The sequence below is a fragment of the Homalodisca vitripennis genome, chromosome 4 (genome assembly GCF_021130785.1).
Source record: "Homalodisca vitripennis isolate AUS2020 chromosome 4, UT_GWSS_2.1, whole genome shotgun sequence".
In the NCBI taxonomy this organism is placed as follows: Eukaryota; Metazoa; Arthropoda; class Insecta; order Hemiptera; family Cicadellidae; genus Homalodisca; species Homalodisca vitripennis.
The window spans coordinates 20,235,357-20,252,093 of record NC_060210.1 but is presented as its reverse complement, the minus strand read 5'-3'; the positions used below and the strand labels follow the sequence as shown (position 1 = coordinate 20,252,093).

Genomic DNA, 16,737 nt, shown 5'->3' with positions numbered 1-16,737 from the left:
TCATCTAATATTAGTGAACAAATAAGCTTTGTGATATGGTTATATTATAAACAGAACATTGATAAGAAAATTACCAGAAGTAATGCAATTAATATCTGAAAGATAGCAAGACCTTGTTTTGAATTTAATGTCTCTGAAAGTTATCAGGTTTGGGTTGAAAGTTAGATAAGAATATAATTAATTTGTGTCAGTATTATAGAACTGGAAAAAAGAGATTTTTGGAAAATAGTTTTGAATAACTTTAAAAGTAGTTGAGTGGTCAATCCCTTGATCAGTTGTTGACATTTTTGGAGATACTGCTCTTTCATGTGCTCTTCTTATTGGTTTTGGAAGTTCAACTGTAGTGAGCTCTTGGGTGAAGAGTACAGGGGGAAAGCCTACCAGATACTGTGACTTTAGATAACATTGCTGCCATTGTGAAAATTATGAAGGAAAATCCATGATTTAAATATTGAGGCTCCATAGCAATTAGTTCGCTAAAAATCTCCACCATCCTTCAAGAACACCGTGGTGCTAAGAGAGTTTCTTCTTGGGTTTACACCAATTGATTGAAGCACAGAAAGAAGCATGTGTAAAATTGTGTCAGTAGTCACTGAATAAATTTAGTAATGGTGGTTAGCGTGGGTACCAGAAAAAGTATCGGTGAGCCATTCGGGTCTATGCTAATAACCCCTCCCTCGAGTTGTTGAAAAGAGAAATGTTGTAACTTATATTTTTATGTGGTAGACGTGTTGCCACTGTCGTACTTAAAAACCAGCACACTGTACTATTAGTGTTGAATGGTATTGTTGAATAACAATACTTGTTTAACAAAATTGAAGAATGACAAAATTCTGGCAAGTCCCATGTGTTATCTGTGTTTTATTATCACATAGTAGATTGTGTTATTTGGACTTCCCTGTCTCATGTAAACAATCTCTGAATAGATTTCCAAATATTATTTCAGCTATTGTTGACAAAATTGCGAGAGTTGTAAAGTATAATTGCATGTAACCGTGAAATTACCTTAATCTAATATGCAATCACGGGAATGACTCATCTGCAGTATCTGTTGTTTGGCGTTTGTTTGTTCCTCTGTCAGCGGCTTGTCACTTCTGACACTGACAACCAGACATTGGATTTAGCTTGTTCTCTCTAATTTTAAACAATATTCACATTTTTATATTTTTAAAGGTTTGGATTGTTTATTCTTTAGTTACAGTTTCACTTTTTCATTGTGATATTAATTTTAAGTATTATAAATAATATTAATATTATAATAAAATATTCCAGATCTCCTGTTTTTTACTGGGATCATAGTATTTGTCTATCTTAACATTAGTAGAAAGTTCCTGTAAGGAAAATGGAAAGAGTGAGAGTGGAAAGTTAAAGAGTTATTTTAAAATTCATACTGTAGTAAAAGCTGAAAAGAGCAATGTGTTTTGAGGTTGCTACTTTAAACTAACATTAAGATTTGGTCCAAGTAATTGCAATGAAAATTATTTTTGGTAACATATAATAATATGTTTCAAACATATAGAATGAGTTGTAAATGTCTCTTTGTCCCTCTTTTTTAAATAAATAATAATATATTTATATTGATAATAAATCATTGTCAATAACAACTGTCACATTTTCTGTTGCCATTTTAAAATGTTAAAATAAAAACAACTTTTTTAGTTTGTGAATTTTTTCATTTTGCATTATTTTTTATGCTGAACATGTTGCTGCTAACTGTTTTTAGGTTTCACTGTTTTCTTACAAAACTAACAGATATAGTTTTTCATTTTACAAATGCAAAAAATGTTATTTTTAATTGATTTATTCTAAATTTTTATTTTAAACAAAAGCAGTGTAAACTTGTGTTTAATTAATTTTAAAGTTATTTAATTTTTTGTATATTTAATTTTTTACAAGTTTTAACTCAAATGTTATATTTCTTTGCAAACTAACAAAGTAATTTTAAACTAAATTGCACTATTTTCTTTACTTTTACATAAAGGATAAGGTTGCATTATTTGATAAATGTAACAAAATGAAATTTAAAATTCACAAGAATATTCCAGAGCCACCTCACATGTGATCTAGTGTGTGGTTGTATGCACATGTGACTAATGCACTGCCAACTGTTACAGTGTTGTGTGCTCTTGTCACCATGGCAACTTCAGGCACTGTCGAACTGTCAAAGGATGAAATGGCAGCACTGGAAACTGTCACTCAAGGAACTAACAAGTTTGCCATCAGTCTGTACAGGGTAAATATTAGTGTTTGTCCCACTAGTACGATTAATTCTCTTGAAGGAAAACTTCCAGATTTTAATACTGGAAACTGTCACTCAAGGAACTAACAAGTTTGCCATCAGTCTGTACGGGGTAAATATTAGTGTTTGTCCCACTAGTACGATTAATTCTCTTGAAGGAAAACTTTCAGATTTTAACACTGGAAACTGTCAATCAAGGAACTAACAAGTTTGCCATCAGTCTGTACAGGGTAAATATTAGCGTTTGTTCCACTAGTGCGATTAATTCTCTTGAAGGAAACCTTTCAGATTTTAACACTGGAAACGGTCACTCAAGGAACTAACAAGTTTGCCATCAGTCTGTACGGGGTAAATATTAGTGTTTGTCCCACTAGTACGATTAATTCTCTTGAAGGAAAACTTTCAGATTTTAACACTGGAAACTGTCACTCAAGGAACTAACAAGTTTGCCATCAGTCTGTACAGGGTAAATATTAGCGTTTGTTCCACTAGTACGATTAATTCTCTTGAAGGAAAACTTTCAGATTTTAACACTGGAAACTGTCACTCAAGGAACTAACAAGTTTGCCATCAGTCTGTACAGGGTAAATATTAGCGTTTGTTCCACTAGTGCGATTAATTCTCTTGAAGGAAAACTTTCAGATTTTAACACTGGAAACTGTCACTCAAGGAACTAACAAGTTTGCCATCAGTCTGTACAGGGTAAATATTAGTGTTTGTCCCACTAGTACGATTAATTCTCTTGAAGGAAAACTTTCAGATTTTAACACTGGAAACTGTCATTCAAGGAACTAACAAGTTTGCCATCAGTCTGTACAGGGTAAATATTAGCGTTTGTTCCACTAGTGCGATTAATTCTCTTGAAGGAAACCTTTCAGATTTTAACACTGGAAACGGTCACTCAAGGAACTAACAAGTTTGCCATCAGTCTGTACGGGGTAAAGATATTAGTGTTTGTCCACACTAGTACGATTAATTCTCTTGAAGGAAAAATTTCAAATTTTAACACTGGAAACTGTCATTCAAGGAACTAACAAAGTTTGCCATCAGTCTGTACAGGGTAAATATTAGCGTTTGTTTCCACTAAGTGCGATTAATTCTCTTGAAGGAAACCTTTCAGAATTTTAACACTGGAAACGGTCACTCAAGAACTAACAAGTTTGCCATCAGTCTGTACAGGGGGAAATATTAGCGTTTGTTCCACTAGTACGATTAATTATTCCTCTGAAGGAAAATACTTTCAGATTTTAACACTGAAACTGTCATTCAAGGAACTAACAAGTTTGCCATCAGTCTGTACAGGGTAAATATTAGCGTTTGAGTTCCACTAGTACGATTAATTCTCTTGAAGGAAAACTTTCAGATTTTTAATCACTGAAACTGTCATTCAACGAAAACTAACAAGTTTTGCCATCAGTCTGTACAGGGTAAATATTAGCGTTTGTTCCACTAGATACGATTAATTCTCTTGAAGGAAAACTTTCAGATTTTAACACTGTGAAACTGTCATTCAAGAACTATACAAGTTTTCAAATTCAAATTTCAAATTCAAAATTTCTTTATTCAGCCATTGTAAACAGATTACAAGAATGAGCGCGTCACAATAAATCTCAATATAAATTTTATAATTGCTCATCATTAAAACATAAAAATCCAGTTTGACACTCACTGAAAAAAGTAAGATTTGGGCTATGTAGCCTTCTATACAGAGTAAGTTAAAACAATTTTTAAATCAAGACAGTTATTAGTTAAGGTAATTATTAGGTAATTTAAGGGAATTTTATACATTTCTAATACATACCCAACAATACTTAAATGGTACTTACATATTGAAACAAAAAAAGTCTTCAAAAGAATACAAGGATAATGTTAATAAATAATTTTTAAGTAGTTTTTTGAATTTTTCATAATTTTGCTCATTTTGAATCATTGAGAGGAAGGTTAAACAAAAATTTTGTGCCAATGAAACCAGTTTTCTTTTCATAAACTTCAGCCTATGTTGTATTCCACATATCGTTCGACGTCTCTAAAATTATGATCATGATGATTTAAAATACTAATTGGGTTGTTGTATTTTTTTTACCGTATAAAACAGTTTCATAAATGTATAGATCATATACAGTTAAAATTTGAAGTTGAGAAAAGTATGGTTTCACTGTATCTCTTTGTTTTAGGTTAAAAATTATTCTTAGAGCTTTTTTTTGTTGTAATAAGATTCTGTCCAGATTTCTTTTAGTTGTGGCTCCGTATATTCCTATATTGTAAAGACATATGGGAATTTACCATAGCAAAGTAGATGGCTTTCAATGTCTCAATGCTACCACACCCTTGACATTTTGGCGTAAAGCAAATATGACCGAGAGGACATTTTTTTTACCCCCATAATCAACATGTTGCTCCCTACCCAAATTCCGATCTAATATTATTCCAAGAAACTTTGTATTGTCTACTTGATTCAATTTTGAAATTTCTACTAATATATGTTAGGCTCAAATTGTAATCTTGATTGTTTAGTACTGAACGATACACAAAATTTGATTTATTTGGGTTTAGCAAGAGATTCTTGGAACTCAGGAATCTTAACAGTTAAAGGTTTAAAAAAAGACAAACAGGCTCAATGTCCTTCCTGTTTATTACCTGAAACCGTAATACTCTGCATCATCAGCATAAAGGCATATTGAGCCTCCACCCTGGAACCCGTCCCAGGGAGCCCCTTTAAATAACAGAGAAATAAAAGAGGGCCCAGGATAGAACCTTGAGGAACGCCATGTTTAACTAATTTAAATTTTTGAAAATAGGTTCTAATGTAATATCTATATTGACTTTCAGCACTAGTTTAAAATGTGTTGGATTTGAGTACACTGCTGTCTATTCTTCAAATATGACCTAAACCAATTGTATTCTTCCTTGCCTTTTATATTAAATATCACTAAGGACATTGAGCAACCAACATCATGTGGACACACTGTCGCATGCTTTGGTAAGATCAAAAGAAAAATTCCAAATAACTTTTTCATTTCTGTCAATTGAGTCTATAATCGATTCAATAAATTTAACACTTGCTGTAGCTGTGGATCTGCCTGGTCGAAAACCATGTTGCACGTTATCATGTAAACTGATTTAGTTCCAAATATTTCATAAGCTGGTTATAAACTACTTTTTCATAAACCTTTGAGAATACGGGTAATCAATGATATAGGTCTGAAACTTGATGGGTCATTTGTGTTTCCTTTTTTATGAAGAGGTTAATTACCATACAATTTTTAATTGAACATGGGAAAAAACCAGAAATTAATGATGAATTAAAAATGTGGCTGTGAGTGGCCTGGAGATGAGCGGGAACGATAGTTTTTACCAATAGGGAGCCATTGGGATATCATCAATACCAGTTGAAAGAATTTATTTTTAAAAGTCATAACAATTTTTTTACTGGCATCTTCATTAACAGATTCAAAAGTGAATTTTCTTGAACTTTGTGTTTTAAAGGACAACTCAAACTAACAATTTTAGGTTTGATGTTGTAATTACTTAAATTATCTACTGCATTTACAAAATAAATCATTAAAAATATTGCTGACAAGGTTTGGCTCTGATTACAGTTTTTTTGCCCTCTACAACAATATGTATATTTTCATTTGTTTTAGTAGTGTTGTCAACTTCAGATTTTATACATTGCCATGTAGATTTTGATTTATTTGTTTGCCATCAGTCTGTACAGGGTTAAATATTAGCGTTTGTTCCACTAGTACGATTAATTCTCTTGAAAGGAAAACTTTCAGATTTTAACACTGGAAACTGTCACTCAAGGAACTAACAAGTTTGCCATCAGTCTGTACAGGGTAAATATTAGTGTTTGTCCCACTAGTAAACGATTAATTTCTCTTGAAGGAAAAACTTTCAGATTTTAAAACACTGGGAAAACCTTGTCATTGCAAGGAACTAACAAGTTTGCCATCAGTCTGTACAGGGTAAATATTAGCGTTTTGTTCCACTAGTGCGATTAATTCTCTTGAAGGAAACCTTCAGATTTTTAACACTGGAAACGGTCACTCAAGGAACTAACAAGTTTGCCATCAGTCTGTACGGCGGTAAAAATATTAGTGTTTGTCCCACTAGTACGATTAATTTCTCTTGAAGGAAAACTTTCAAATTTTAACACACTGGAAAACTGTCATTCAAGGAACTAACAAGTTTGCCATCAGTCTGTACAGGGTAAATATTAGCGTTTGTTTTCCACTAGTGCGATTAATTCTCTTGAAGGAAACCTTTCAGATTTTAACACTGGAAACGGTCACCTCAAGGAACTAACAAGTTTGCCATCAGTCTTGTACAGGGTAAATATTAGCGTTTGTTCCACTAAGTACGATTAATTCTCTGAAGGAAAACTATTCAGATTTTAAACACTGGGAAAACTGTCATTCAAGGAACTAACAAGTTTGCCATCATCTGTACAGGGTAAATATTAGCGTTTGTATCCACTAGTACGATTAATTCTCTTGAAGGAAAACTTTCAGATTTTAACACTGGAAACTGTCATTCAAGGAACTAACAAGTTTGCCATCAGTCTGTACAGGGTAAATATTAGCGTTTGTTCCACTAGTACGATTAATTCTTTTGAAGGAAAACTTTCAGATTTAACACTGGAAACTGTCATTCAAGGAACTAACAAGTTTTGCCATCAGTCTGTACAGGGTAAATATTAAGCGTTTGTTCCACTAGTGCTGATTAATTCTCTTGAAGGAAACCTATCAGATTTAAACCACTGGAACAACGGTCACTCAAGGAACTAACAAGTTTTTGCCATCAGTCTGTACAGGGTAAATATTACAGCGTTTGTTCCACTAGTGCGATTAATTCTCTTGAAGGACACCTTTCAGATTTTAACACTGGAAACGGTCACTCAAGGAACTAACAAGTTTGCCATCAGTCTGGCAGTCACTAGCAATTGAAGCGGTCCTGGGATACACTCCTCTGGGGCAGGAGGTGGTGAGAACAGCCGCTCTAAGTGCAATGAAGCTTCTAGGAACAAAAGTAATAAATGCTACCTCCTTAGAAGACCACATGAAGATATTGCAAGTATTTCCTGAGGCTGAAATGCTAACCAAAGTATCAGACGCAATGGTTAAGAAATACTTCTTTGACAACCCATATATGGTCTCTATCGGAAGTAGGGAGAAATGGATTAAAAAGTAGGCATTCCCTACAAAAGGAGTCCTGAAGTTTTATACAGATGATTCACGCCTTGACTCTAGGGCAGGATACGGAATACACGGACCAGGAGTCGACATGGCTGTGCCCCTAGGAAGACATGCCACGGTTTTTCAGGCGGAGGTCATGGCAATAGACTCATGTTCCAGAAAACTCATACAAATGAGGACAAAAAGATTAAAATACCTAATACTCTCTGATAGTCAGGCTGCACGGAAAGCACTTGCTTGATACCTGTTTGTTTGATTCGAAAGTGGTCTGGGAATGTAAGAATGCTCTAGCAGAGCTGGCAATGAATAACAGAGTAACACTCGGTTGGGTACTGGGTCATGAAGGCATTCATGGAAATGAAAAAGCAGACATCCTCACCAAAAAGGGAGTGGAATCCACAATGGTGGGGCCTGAGCCAGGTTGCGGGATAGCCTTCTCCAACATTAAAGCTCTGGTTTAAGATTGGGAAAAGAGGATAAGACGCAATAATTGGGGTAGAGCCTCAGGATTAAGACTATCCAAAATGTTTATCTCTCCTTACATTAAAGGGTGGACAGCTCTCTTATATCAGAATAAGGAGGATATAAGGTTAATATTAGGAATGTTGACAGGACATGGCGCCCTAAAGAAACATCTTATGAAGGTAGGCCTTAGCCAGACTAACGAATGTAGACTCTGTGGAGAAGAGGAGGAATCAGCAGAGCACATTTGGTTAGATGGTCCTGCCATCTTAGAAACTCGGAAAAGATACCTGGGAGCATATCTCATCAGCCCCAAGGATGTCAGAGAACAGGAGCCCTCAAATCTGATTGGTTTTTGCAAAAGCCTCGGACTTTGAGAACACAAAATTAAAGAATGGGAGGCGCAAAGGTCCTTTTAGGACTAAGCGCAGGGACAAACTGTCCTTTTCCCTCAGGAAGGAAAAAAAAACTCAAATCAAGTGGATTTATTTCAATAGTGTGGATGAAAAACATAAAACGGGTGTTTTGAGTCGGGTTCACTTATACAAGAATACCCTGATCATATCAACTTGCAACCAGGCAAACTATCGTTAATTTAAGGTGGGCCCTCCCGTCAGCTTTACCACAGACCAGTGATTCTCATTAATGTATACTAGACCTCCAAACCAACTCCTACGTGCAAGAGTAGAGCCTTAGACCCCACAGCCATCCTGACTTGATGTTTTGAATGTGCAGACAGCTCATTTATGGTAGCTATACAGTGTCGGATGCTGTCCAACATGTGTGTAGAACGGCAAAATCACGATGTTGGACAACAAATGTTCGTCAAAAAGAAAAATGGACAGGTTACTAATTTTTTTTAAACGGGCAATACGCATTATGTTACAATTGGATTGGAAAGAAACTGTCAAAGATAAATTTAAACAATTAAATTTTAACGATTTATAGTAATTGTATCATTAAATGCATTTTATACACAGCTCAAAATTCTAGCACCAACTCACTGATAGGGGATTATCATCAATATGAAACCAGAAACAGAGGAAAATTTGCCATACCTATCAATAGGATAACATTCTTTGAAAAATAACACAATTTATGCAGGCATGAAGTATTTTAATAAATTGCCTAGTGATTTAAAAAATGTGAGCAGTACTAATAAATTTAAGATCATTTAAAAAAGTACATGTTAAAATATGTATATTCAACAGGTGAATTTTTTGAATAACAGTAAAGATTATTTTCTTTTTAATATAAACATTGTTATAGTTACTCAGCTATAAGTATGAAATGGTAACAAAAATGAATGGATTATCAATATGGTATAGTATTTTATTATAAACTGTTAACAAATGTATATTTTTATAATTTTAAGTGTTTTTCTTTTTATTTATTTTATGTAATGTTTTTATTTAAACTTTAGATAAGTAACTCATGTTATCTTTATTTTAAAAGAATGTTAAATTTTAATAATCACAATGTATAATCAGTTTTATAATAATTCTAAGCGTTTTACCATTTATTTATTGTATGTAATGTTTTTATTTAAATTTTAGGTAAGTAACTTATCTTATTTTTATTTTAAAAGAACACCAAATTTTAATAATCATAATATATAATCAGTAATACTCATCAATGTATTTTTTCTGCTGTATAATATTTTGATATTAAATCTGAACCAGGCGAAATTTGTTGAATATAACTCGTACATCAAGCTAAACTAACTTTCATTGGATTGTTTTATTAGATGTAGAGTATCTAACATTGACGCCATTCTTTGTATATGAAAATGCAACATATGAATAAAGATTATCTTCATTTATTTTCATTTTACATCCAACATCCGAGTTGTATGGGTTACAGAGTCCAGTACTATTTAAGTACACAGAGTGTGTGTATGAGTACTTAAATTTAGTGTATGAACTCTGTTTTACAATTAGTTCATATCTGTTAAAATACCTTGATATTGTTTTGTTTTTTTTTTGTTTCATTTTATTGTATATTTATTATCTATTGTTGGTTTCATTCGGATCTACTAGTAATATTTGTAAATTTGGTGTTGTACTGTTGAAATAAATAAATAAATGAGTATTTGCTAATGATTGAATGTGGCGATGTGTAGGCTCTATCTCGCAATCAGGCTGGCAATGTGTTCGTCTCACCACTCAGTGTACAAATGGTGCTTGCACTAGCGTATACAGGTGCTAAGGGCAGCACTGCTGATGAGGTGGCCAAAGTGCTTTCTCTTCCAGAGAAGCTCGACAACACCTACAGCGGCTACAATGCGCTCATCAGAATCCTTCAGGTGAGCTGATTTACAGCATTTTTCCTCCTTGACTCTATCTTGTTTTTCTAGTTATTCTTGTGTCACAATCTATTATTAGTCAGTGAATTAATTTTTGTTTAATCAATAACGAATTACTCATTTTTATTCAATATTCATGGTGTTTGATGATACAGGATTCAATGGATTCAATATATGTTAACCCTTTTAGCGCCAAGAGCCTTTATTTAGGCTCAAGCTAGGTTGGCGGTGAAACGCCAAGAGCCTATCTATATATAGGCTTGGACAAGTTTGACGTTAAGCGCCAAGAGCCTTTATTTAGGCTCTCAACATGTTCATGCAGTGACTAATACACACCACACAACCATTTATTGACTAATATGAGATAATAATAATAAATGAGAACAATTTATATCTATGTGTGTCATAATTCGTAAAATTGCCTTGGCGCTACTGCGACATACCCAGCGGCTATGCTGCGGCGTCCAACGGCACAACCCGCACCAGTAACTCTTGCATTATGTGACGCGACCTGTCCAATATGCTTGGTGCTAAAAGGGTTAAATTATCTTCACTCACGGAAGCGTATAAGTAGATTTTATTTATCAACAGTTGTCTCTATTAATGTACATTTTATATAACATTGATTGAACACACCTCCATTGATGTATTTAAAAACAGCCAACGATCTCAAACTGGGTTATAAGGAACATAACGTGTAATAATTATGCCTGTATGTCCCCATGACAGAATGTGGTCTAACATAAATGGAAGCCAGTATCATCAAACACCATAAATAAGGATTGTAAAGGTGACTAATTTAATTATGTATTAACAAAACAATGCAATGGCTTCCATTATACGAATGTAATCAATTACAGCGGTTCTTTAATGACTTGATCTTTAGTGATAGAAACAAATTTTAAGTTATCAAATACTTTGACTAAATAAAAATTTGAGTTACTGAAAATGAAAGTCTTTGAGTTGTAGAGTGCTAGAAGGTTTACTGAACATGTCTAAATTGTGTTGCAAGGCAGTAAGCTTTCATCTAACTGGATGTTATAGCATATATACTGTATCTGGCATTATGCTACATACAGAACGGTACCAAAGAAAACAAAACTTTATTGGCCAAGGCTGGAAAAATTTTATTTCTGTCTGTCTGTCTGCACAGTATTTCGAAAACGAACTGACCTTTAGACTTGAAAATTTTGCTTGAAGCTTCATTATTATATGAGCAATACTGAGTTCGACGATAGCGCAAGTGACTCCATGGAATTTAGCTGAGCATTAGCAAATACTTTTGCATTGGTCTTATGGGGTAACCTTGATGGTAACAAGAAAATAGCAGGATTAATAAATTTGTAAAATAAACTAAGTACAATCTTATGAAATTTTTATTTATAGAGATAAAAGAAAAAATAATACGGTGGAAAGTCAATGTTATAAAATGGTGACATTATTTGATTTTAGTACATTTTTACGTTGTAGTGCCCTCCCTAGCTTACAGAAACTTTTATTATTGAACACTGCTATGAAACGTAATGGAAAAAAATTTGAATTTATCATGTTGCAAGATATCTCGAGAAATATTTAATCTTTAAACTTTCAATTTTTCATGAAACTTCATTTTTACGTTGTCAAGAATGTGTTGAATGATGGCGTATATCTGACTATGGAATTTTGCTGTGTTATTGAAGCCTGTCACTCTGGAGGTTGACACAATTTCCCTTTTTTCTGTCAGCAAGATGTAAAAATTTCTTTTTTGTATGATTGTCTGTATGTACATCTGTCTATACGACATCTCAAGAATGAAATGTGCTATAGATTAGAAATTTTGAAATCCACCTTAGCGAAGTCTGCTACATGACACGTACTGTGATGTACTTCTACCTTGTTTTATAATAAAATAGTAAACAGTAGTTAACATTTCACATTCTAAATATACAGGGTGTCCCATGAAGAAACGGAGAAACTGTCAGGACTTGTTCTTACGGTGAAAATAATGAAAAAAGTTCATATACACATAGGTCCAGAAACGCTTAGTTAGCGAGCTATACAGGGTGAAAGATTTCGCCCAGATTTCAGTGCCACCGTTAAAAGGGAGCCCTATTAAATTATTTTGGGCGTTACCCAGGACGTAAAATTTAATGTATATTATGCAAATTGAACTGAAAAATTAAATAAAATTGGTACCAGACCTCTAGCTGCAGTAATTTTTAAGATATCTGAAGAAATACGCAAAATTCGGTGTCCAAAAACAAGTATCATTTAGGTTTCAAGTAGATTAACTTTGTTAAATGTGTAACAAACACGTAAAATGTTTTAACAAAACTTGAAAAGAATTAATTTCTTAAGATAATGATGTAAAATAAGCCAATAAAAATTATACGTAAACTTTAAAAAAATCAATTTTTAATTAAATAAATAACGTACGAAGAATAGACAAAATCGGTTACACTTTTTTTCTTGCTGAACGTACATGTTTTTATAAACTTTTATTTTCACTTACTATTGCAAAAAAAATAAATGCTAACAAAATAACTAACCTTAGTTTAGTAACTGTTCGAAATTCTCTCCTCGACGTAAAATATTTGTGGTGGCTCTGTGAATTATGTCTGGATTGTTTCTTATACTGTCAAATGCGTTGCGAATTCTAACGAGTAATTCTTCCTTGGTATCAACTTTACGTTTATACACCATAGTTTTGATATGTCCCCATAAGAAGTAGTCAAGAAGCGATAAGTCAGGCGATCGTGGTGGCCAGTTGATTGGTCCACCACGCCCAATCCAGTTCAAGAAATTAGCATTCAAATATACCTCAAAGGGAATAGGGGGCCCAGTAGCCCTCCCTCAGAAAAATTTTAAAAATACACATCTTAAAACACATTTTTTTTTACATTTTAGACTATAAAATTTACTGTGATACTAAAAAAACTAAAAAATAAATATTTGAAAAATATTTGGCAGCGGCCAGGACCCCTATGATCTCCTGGATCTATGAACCAGGTTGGGGGTTGAAATAAAATGAAAAATTCTTCATTTATATAGGCAAATTTTTGGGCCGCATGGCCCTTTCTTACACTTAACCTGCAACAAGGTAAAATAAAAAAATGAATTAAATATTATATTAAGAGTAAAAATTAAAGAAATAATTACATTTAAAGAACATGGAGGAATTAATATAATATTTTAACATGTAAAAATGAAAATTTCACTAATTAATAAATTAAATACTTCTGTAATTATTAGACAATAGACAATAGACAATATTCTTTTAATGACATATTCGTAGAGAACAGTACATTGTGTCAATACAAAGTGTTTTAAAAACAGGTTCAGGTGTTAAAAAATTCTTTTTCTGTGTAGTAAGGATTTTCTTGCAGCCATATGGTTAGTTGATTCTTGAGCCTCTTGATTGGTTCTTTCTTGAGATGTTCTGGCAGATGGTTGAAATAGACTGCACCTTTATATGATGGCTTCTTCCCATATAGACTGAGGTGGTGAGGTGGTAGTGTGAAGTTCGCAGCATGTCTAGTGTTGTGGCAGTGTATGTATCTGTGTCTGGTCTGTGCTGTGGTGACTGCATGTAGGACAACTTCTCGAATATGGAGTGACACAACTGTGAGGATCTTGAGCTCCTTAAAGGCATCTCGACAGCTTTCTTGTGGGGCAATGTCTGCAAGACACCTTATTGCTCTTTTTTGTTGTATTAAGAGCCTTTCCATGTTGGCATTACTTGTTCCCCCCCCAGGTTGCTATGCCATACCTGAGGTGGGATTCAAATAAAGAAAAATATGCTGTTTTTGCTGTTTCCAGGCTACTTATTTTGTTTTAACCTCCTTATGACATAGGTGCTGGAGGCGAGCTTCTTGCAGAGGTGATCTATGTGGGCTGTCAGGCCAGGTTGGAGTTATTTTTGGATTCTATGCCGGTAATGCTATGTTGGTGTTGTTCTTATTTTTTGTGGTAAAATTTAGCTGGACTGTTTTCTTTTCGTTCAGGACCAGTTCGTTTGTGGTGCAATATAGTCTAGTAGTGTTGAGGGTGGTGTGTATGTTTCTGGTAAGTGTTTCTGCTGATCTATTGGCCAGTGTGAGCACTGTGTCGGTCGGCGTACATTACTGTATGGCAGTTGTCCTCCAAACAGCCAGGAAGGTCGTTAGTGAATAGGAGGTACAGCACAGGGCCCAGGACTGAACCTTGTGGGACTCCTCGTTGCGCAGTGGTGGGTTCAGATTTGATTTTTTGTTTGATGCCATTTTCTGTGTATTGTATCTCCACCAAGCTGTTTCCTGTCATATAAGTAGCTGTAGAACCACTTAGCCTCTGTCCCAGTCACTCCAAGGGTGTTTAATAACTTTGTGAGTAGTCTGTTATGACTGAGACAATCAAAGGCTTTACTGAAATCTAAGAAAAAACTTGTTACAGTGTTTCCCTCTTCTAGTTCGTCGATTACATGTTCTACAAGTTGTATCAGGGCAGTAGTAGCGGTTGACCTCACCCTTTAGGAAACCGTGTTGTTGGCCTGTGAGGAGGTTATTCTCTTCTAGGTGGAGGAGTAGCCTGTCGAGGACTACCTTTTCTATTATTTTAGAGAAAGTCGGGATAAGTGAGATGGGTTTGTAGCTATTAGTGTTGGTAGTTTCGCCATTTTTGTATTTTGGATAGACTTTAGCGGTTTTTTTTAGTAGATCTGGGAAGATTCCTTGTGAGGGATTTGTTTGTGATATCTGCCAGAGGGATGGTTAATTCTTCTACACAGATTTTCGTCAGTTTTGCTGATATTTTCATCTATACCCGAGGAAGTTTTTTGGCTTCAGGGAGTTAATGGCATTTTTTATGTCATTGTGGTTACTGGGTCGAAATTGCAATTCATAATTTACTTCTGGCAATGGGTCTTTGTTTTGTGGGGTGTTAAGCCTGTTTATGGTGGGTTTGGAGTGTTCTTTCCGCTACTGTGGCAAAAAAGTTATTGAAAGCAGTTTGCAATGTCTGTTGGGTCTTGGGTTGTTCCATTGTCGAGTTGTAGTTTCCATTCTCTGGTTGTGTTAGGTTTTGCGTTTCGCTCATTATTTTATAATTTGCCACAGAGCTTTAGGCTTGTTGTCCAGCCTGTTTCTATGTGAGCAGCTGTTTGCTCTCGTTTGAGGAGCCTTGAGTCTTAGGTCATACTCTTTTTTCCTTGCTGCTGTTTCGATCTTGTCCTCAGCTCTCCCTGTACATTGTTCTCTTTCCAGTGCTTGGATGTATGCTTTTTTCAGCCTTGTGCACTCGTCATTCCAATGAGTTCTCTTGTTAAGTGGTCTTCTTCTTGTTGTTGTTAGTGGGCAGGTATTATTCAATGTTACTTGTAGGATTTCATGAAAACTATTGTAGGCCTGGTTGGCGTCGGCTGTTAAGAGTACGTTATCCCAGTTTTGGCACTGTAGGCTTGATTTGAATCGATCTGTAGACTTTTTGTTGAATATTCTCTTCTTCTCATTTTCCAGTGGGAGATGGTTTCTCTCTGTTTTGAACTGTAATTTTTTGCGCCGTGTGATCAGAGAGTCCCGATGGTATTACTGCTGTTTGGATTAGTTGTGTGTCTATGTTGTACAGATCCAGTCAATAGATTTTGCAGATTCAGCAGTGATTCGTGTAGGGTGGTAAACTCTCTCTGATTATGTCAAAGGAGGAGAGGAGTTCTTCGAGCTTGCTGTTGTCACTGTTTGCCACAAGGTTTGTCAACATTTACATCTCCATTAGGATTGTTTTAGTTTTCGTTTGCAGTGCTCTTTCAAGTTGGTCAAGTAGAATGTCAATTGCGTTGTTTCAGGTTTGCACTTGGTGGTCTGTAGATTCCAAGTACTTTGACTACTTCCTTCTTTAGTGTTATTTGAAATAAAGCTGTTTTCACAAATCAATTCAGACTCGGTCCGCTTGTATTCAAGAGTATTATTTGATTTTCTAGTCCTTTTTTGGCATACCCTAGTACTCCCCCTTTTTTGTGGGCTTTCCTTGTGAAGCCTCCGACCAGGGAGTACCCCTCCAAACACATGTTTTGTAGAATTTTTCCTCAGGGATGCCATGTTCTGTTATTATTATGAGGTCTGGGCGTTGTTCATATTAAACATATTAAAAACATATTAAATTAAATTATATTTTAATATGCATTTACAACTAAAGTAGTTAGTATAACTAGTTATTGCTAATAAATCCTAACTTTTATTACACACAATCTCACATTCATCTCTCTGCCAGTGTCACGCCCATAGCATCTCAGACCGAACCTGCCTCGGCTAAACTGCTTAAGATATATTTTTCAGTGTCACCACAAACCGGGAATGGCTATCGAAAGAAGTAATTGTTTGAGGAAGGGCATTCCCAACCTACAAGCCATTACTGTAATGACTTATCAAACACTGCAGTCCTGTGTTGAGGCATTCTCAAAATACGAGCCAGAGCGAGTGCTTCTTACACCTACATGAGACACAGATTTAAAATATTCAGAAAAATATATTGGAAAACCACATTTTAATATTGAATGAACTAGTTTTATAATTTTTATGGAT

The 16,737-nt window shown here is 34.7% G+C and overlaps 1 protein-coding gene across 10 annotated transcripts in view; it reads left to right on the top strand.

Annotated features, from left to right (window-relative positions):
- Window positions 1–16,737, top strand: part of LOC124359014 (leukocyte elastase inhibitor-like) — a 78,085-nt gene that overhangs the window by 11,020 nt on the left and 50,328 nt on the right. For 9 of the 10 annotated variants that reach the window (XM_046811349.1, XM_046811352.1, XM_046811350.1 and 6 more), the window contains exons 2-3: window positions 2,115–2,233; window positions 10,022–10,204. In XM_046811349.1, coding sequence (XP_046667305.1) covers window positions 2,115–2,233; window positions 10,022–10,204 — 302 coding nt within the window. Of the gene's footprint in view, window positions 1–2,114; window positions 2,234–6,690; window positions 6,814–10,021; window positions 10,205–16,737 lie in introns of those variants that run through there. The other variant, XM_046811355.1, reaches the window with a different exon arrangement.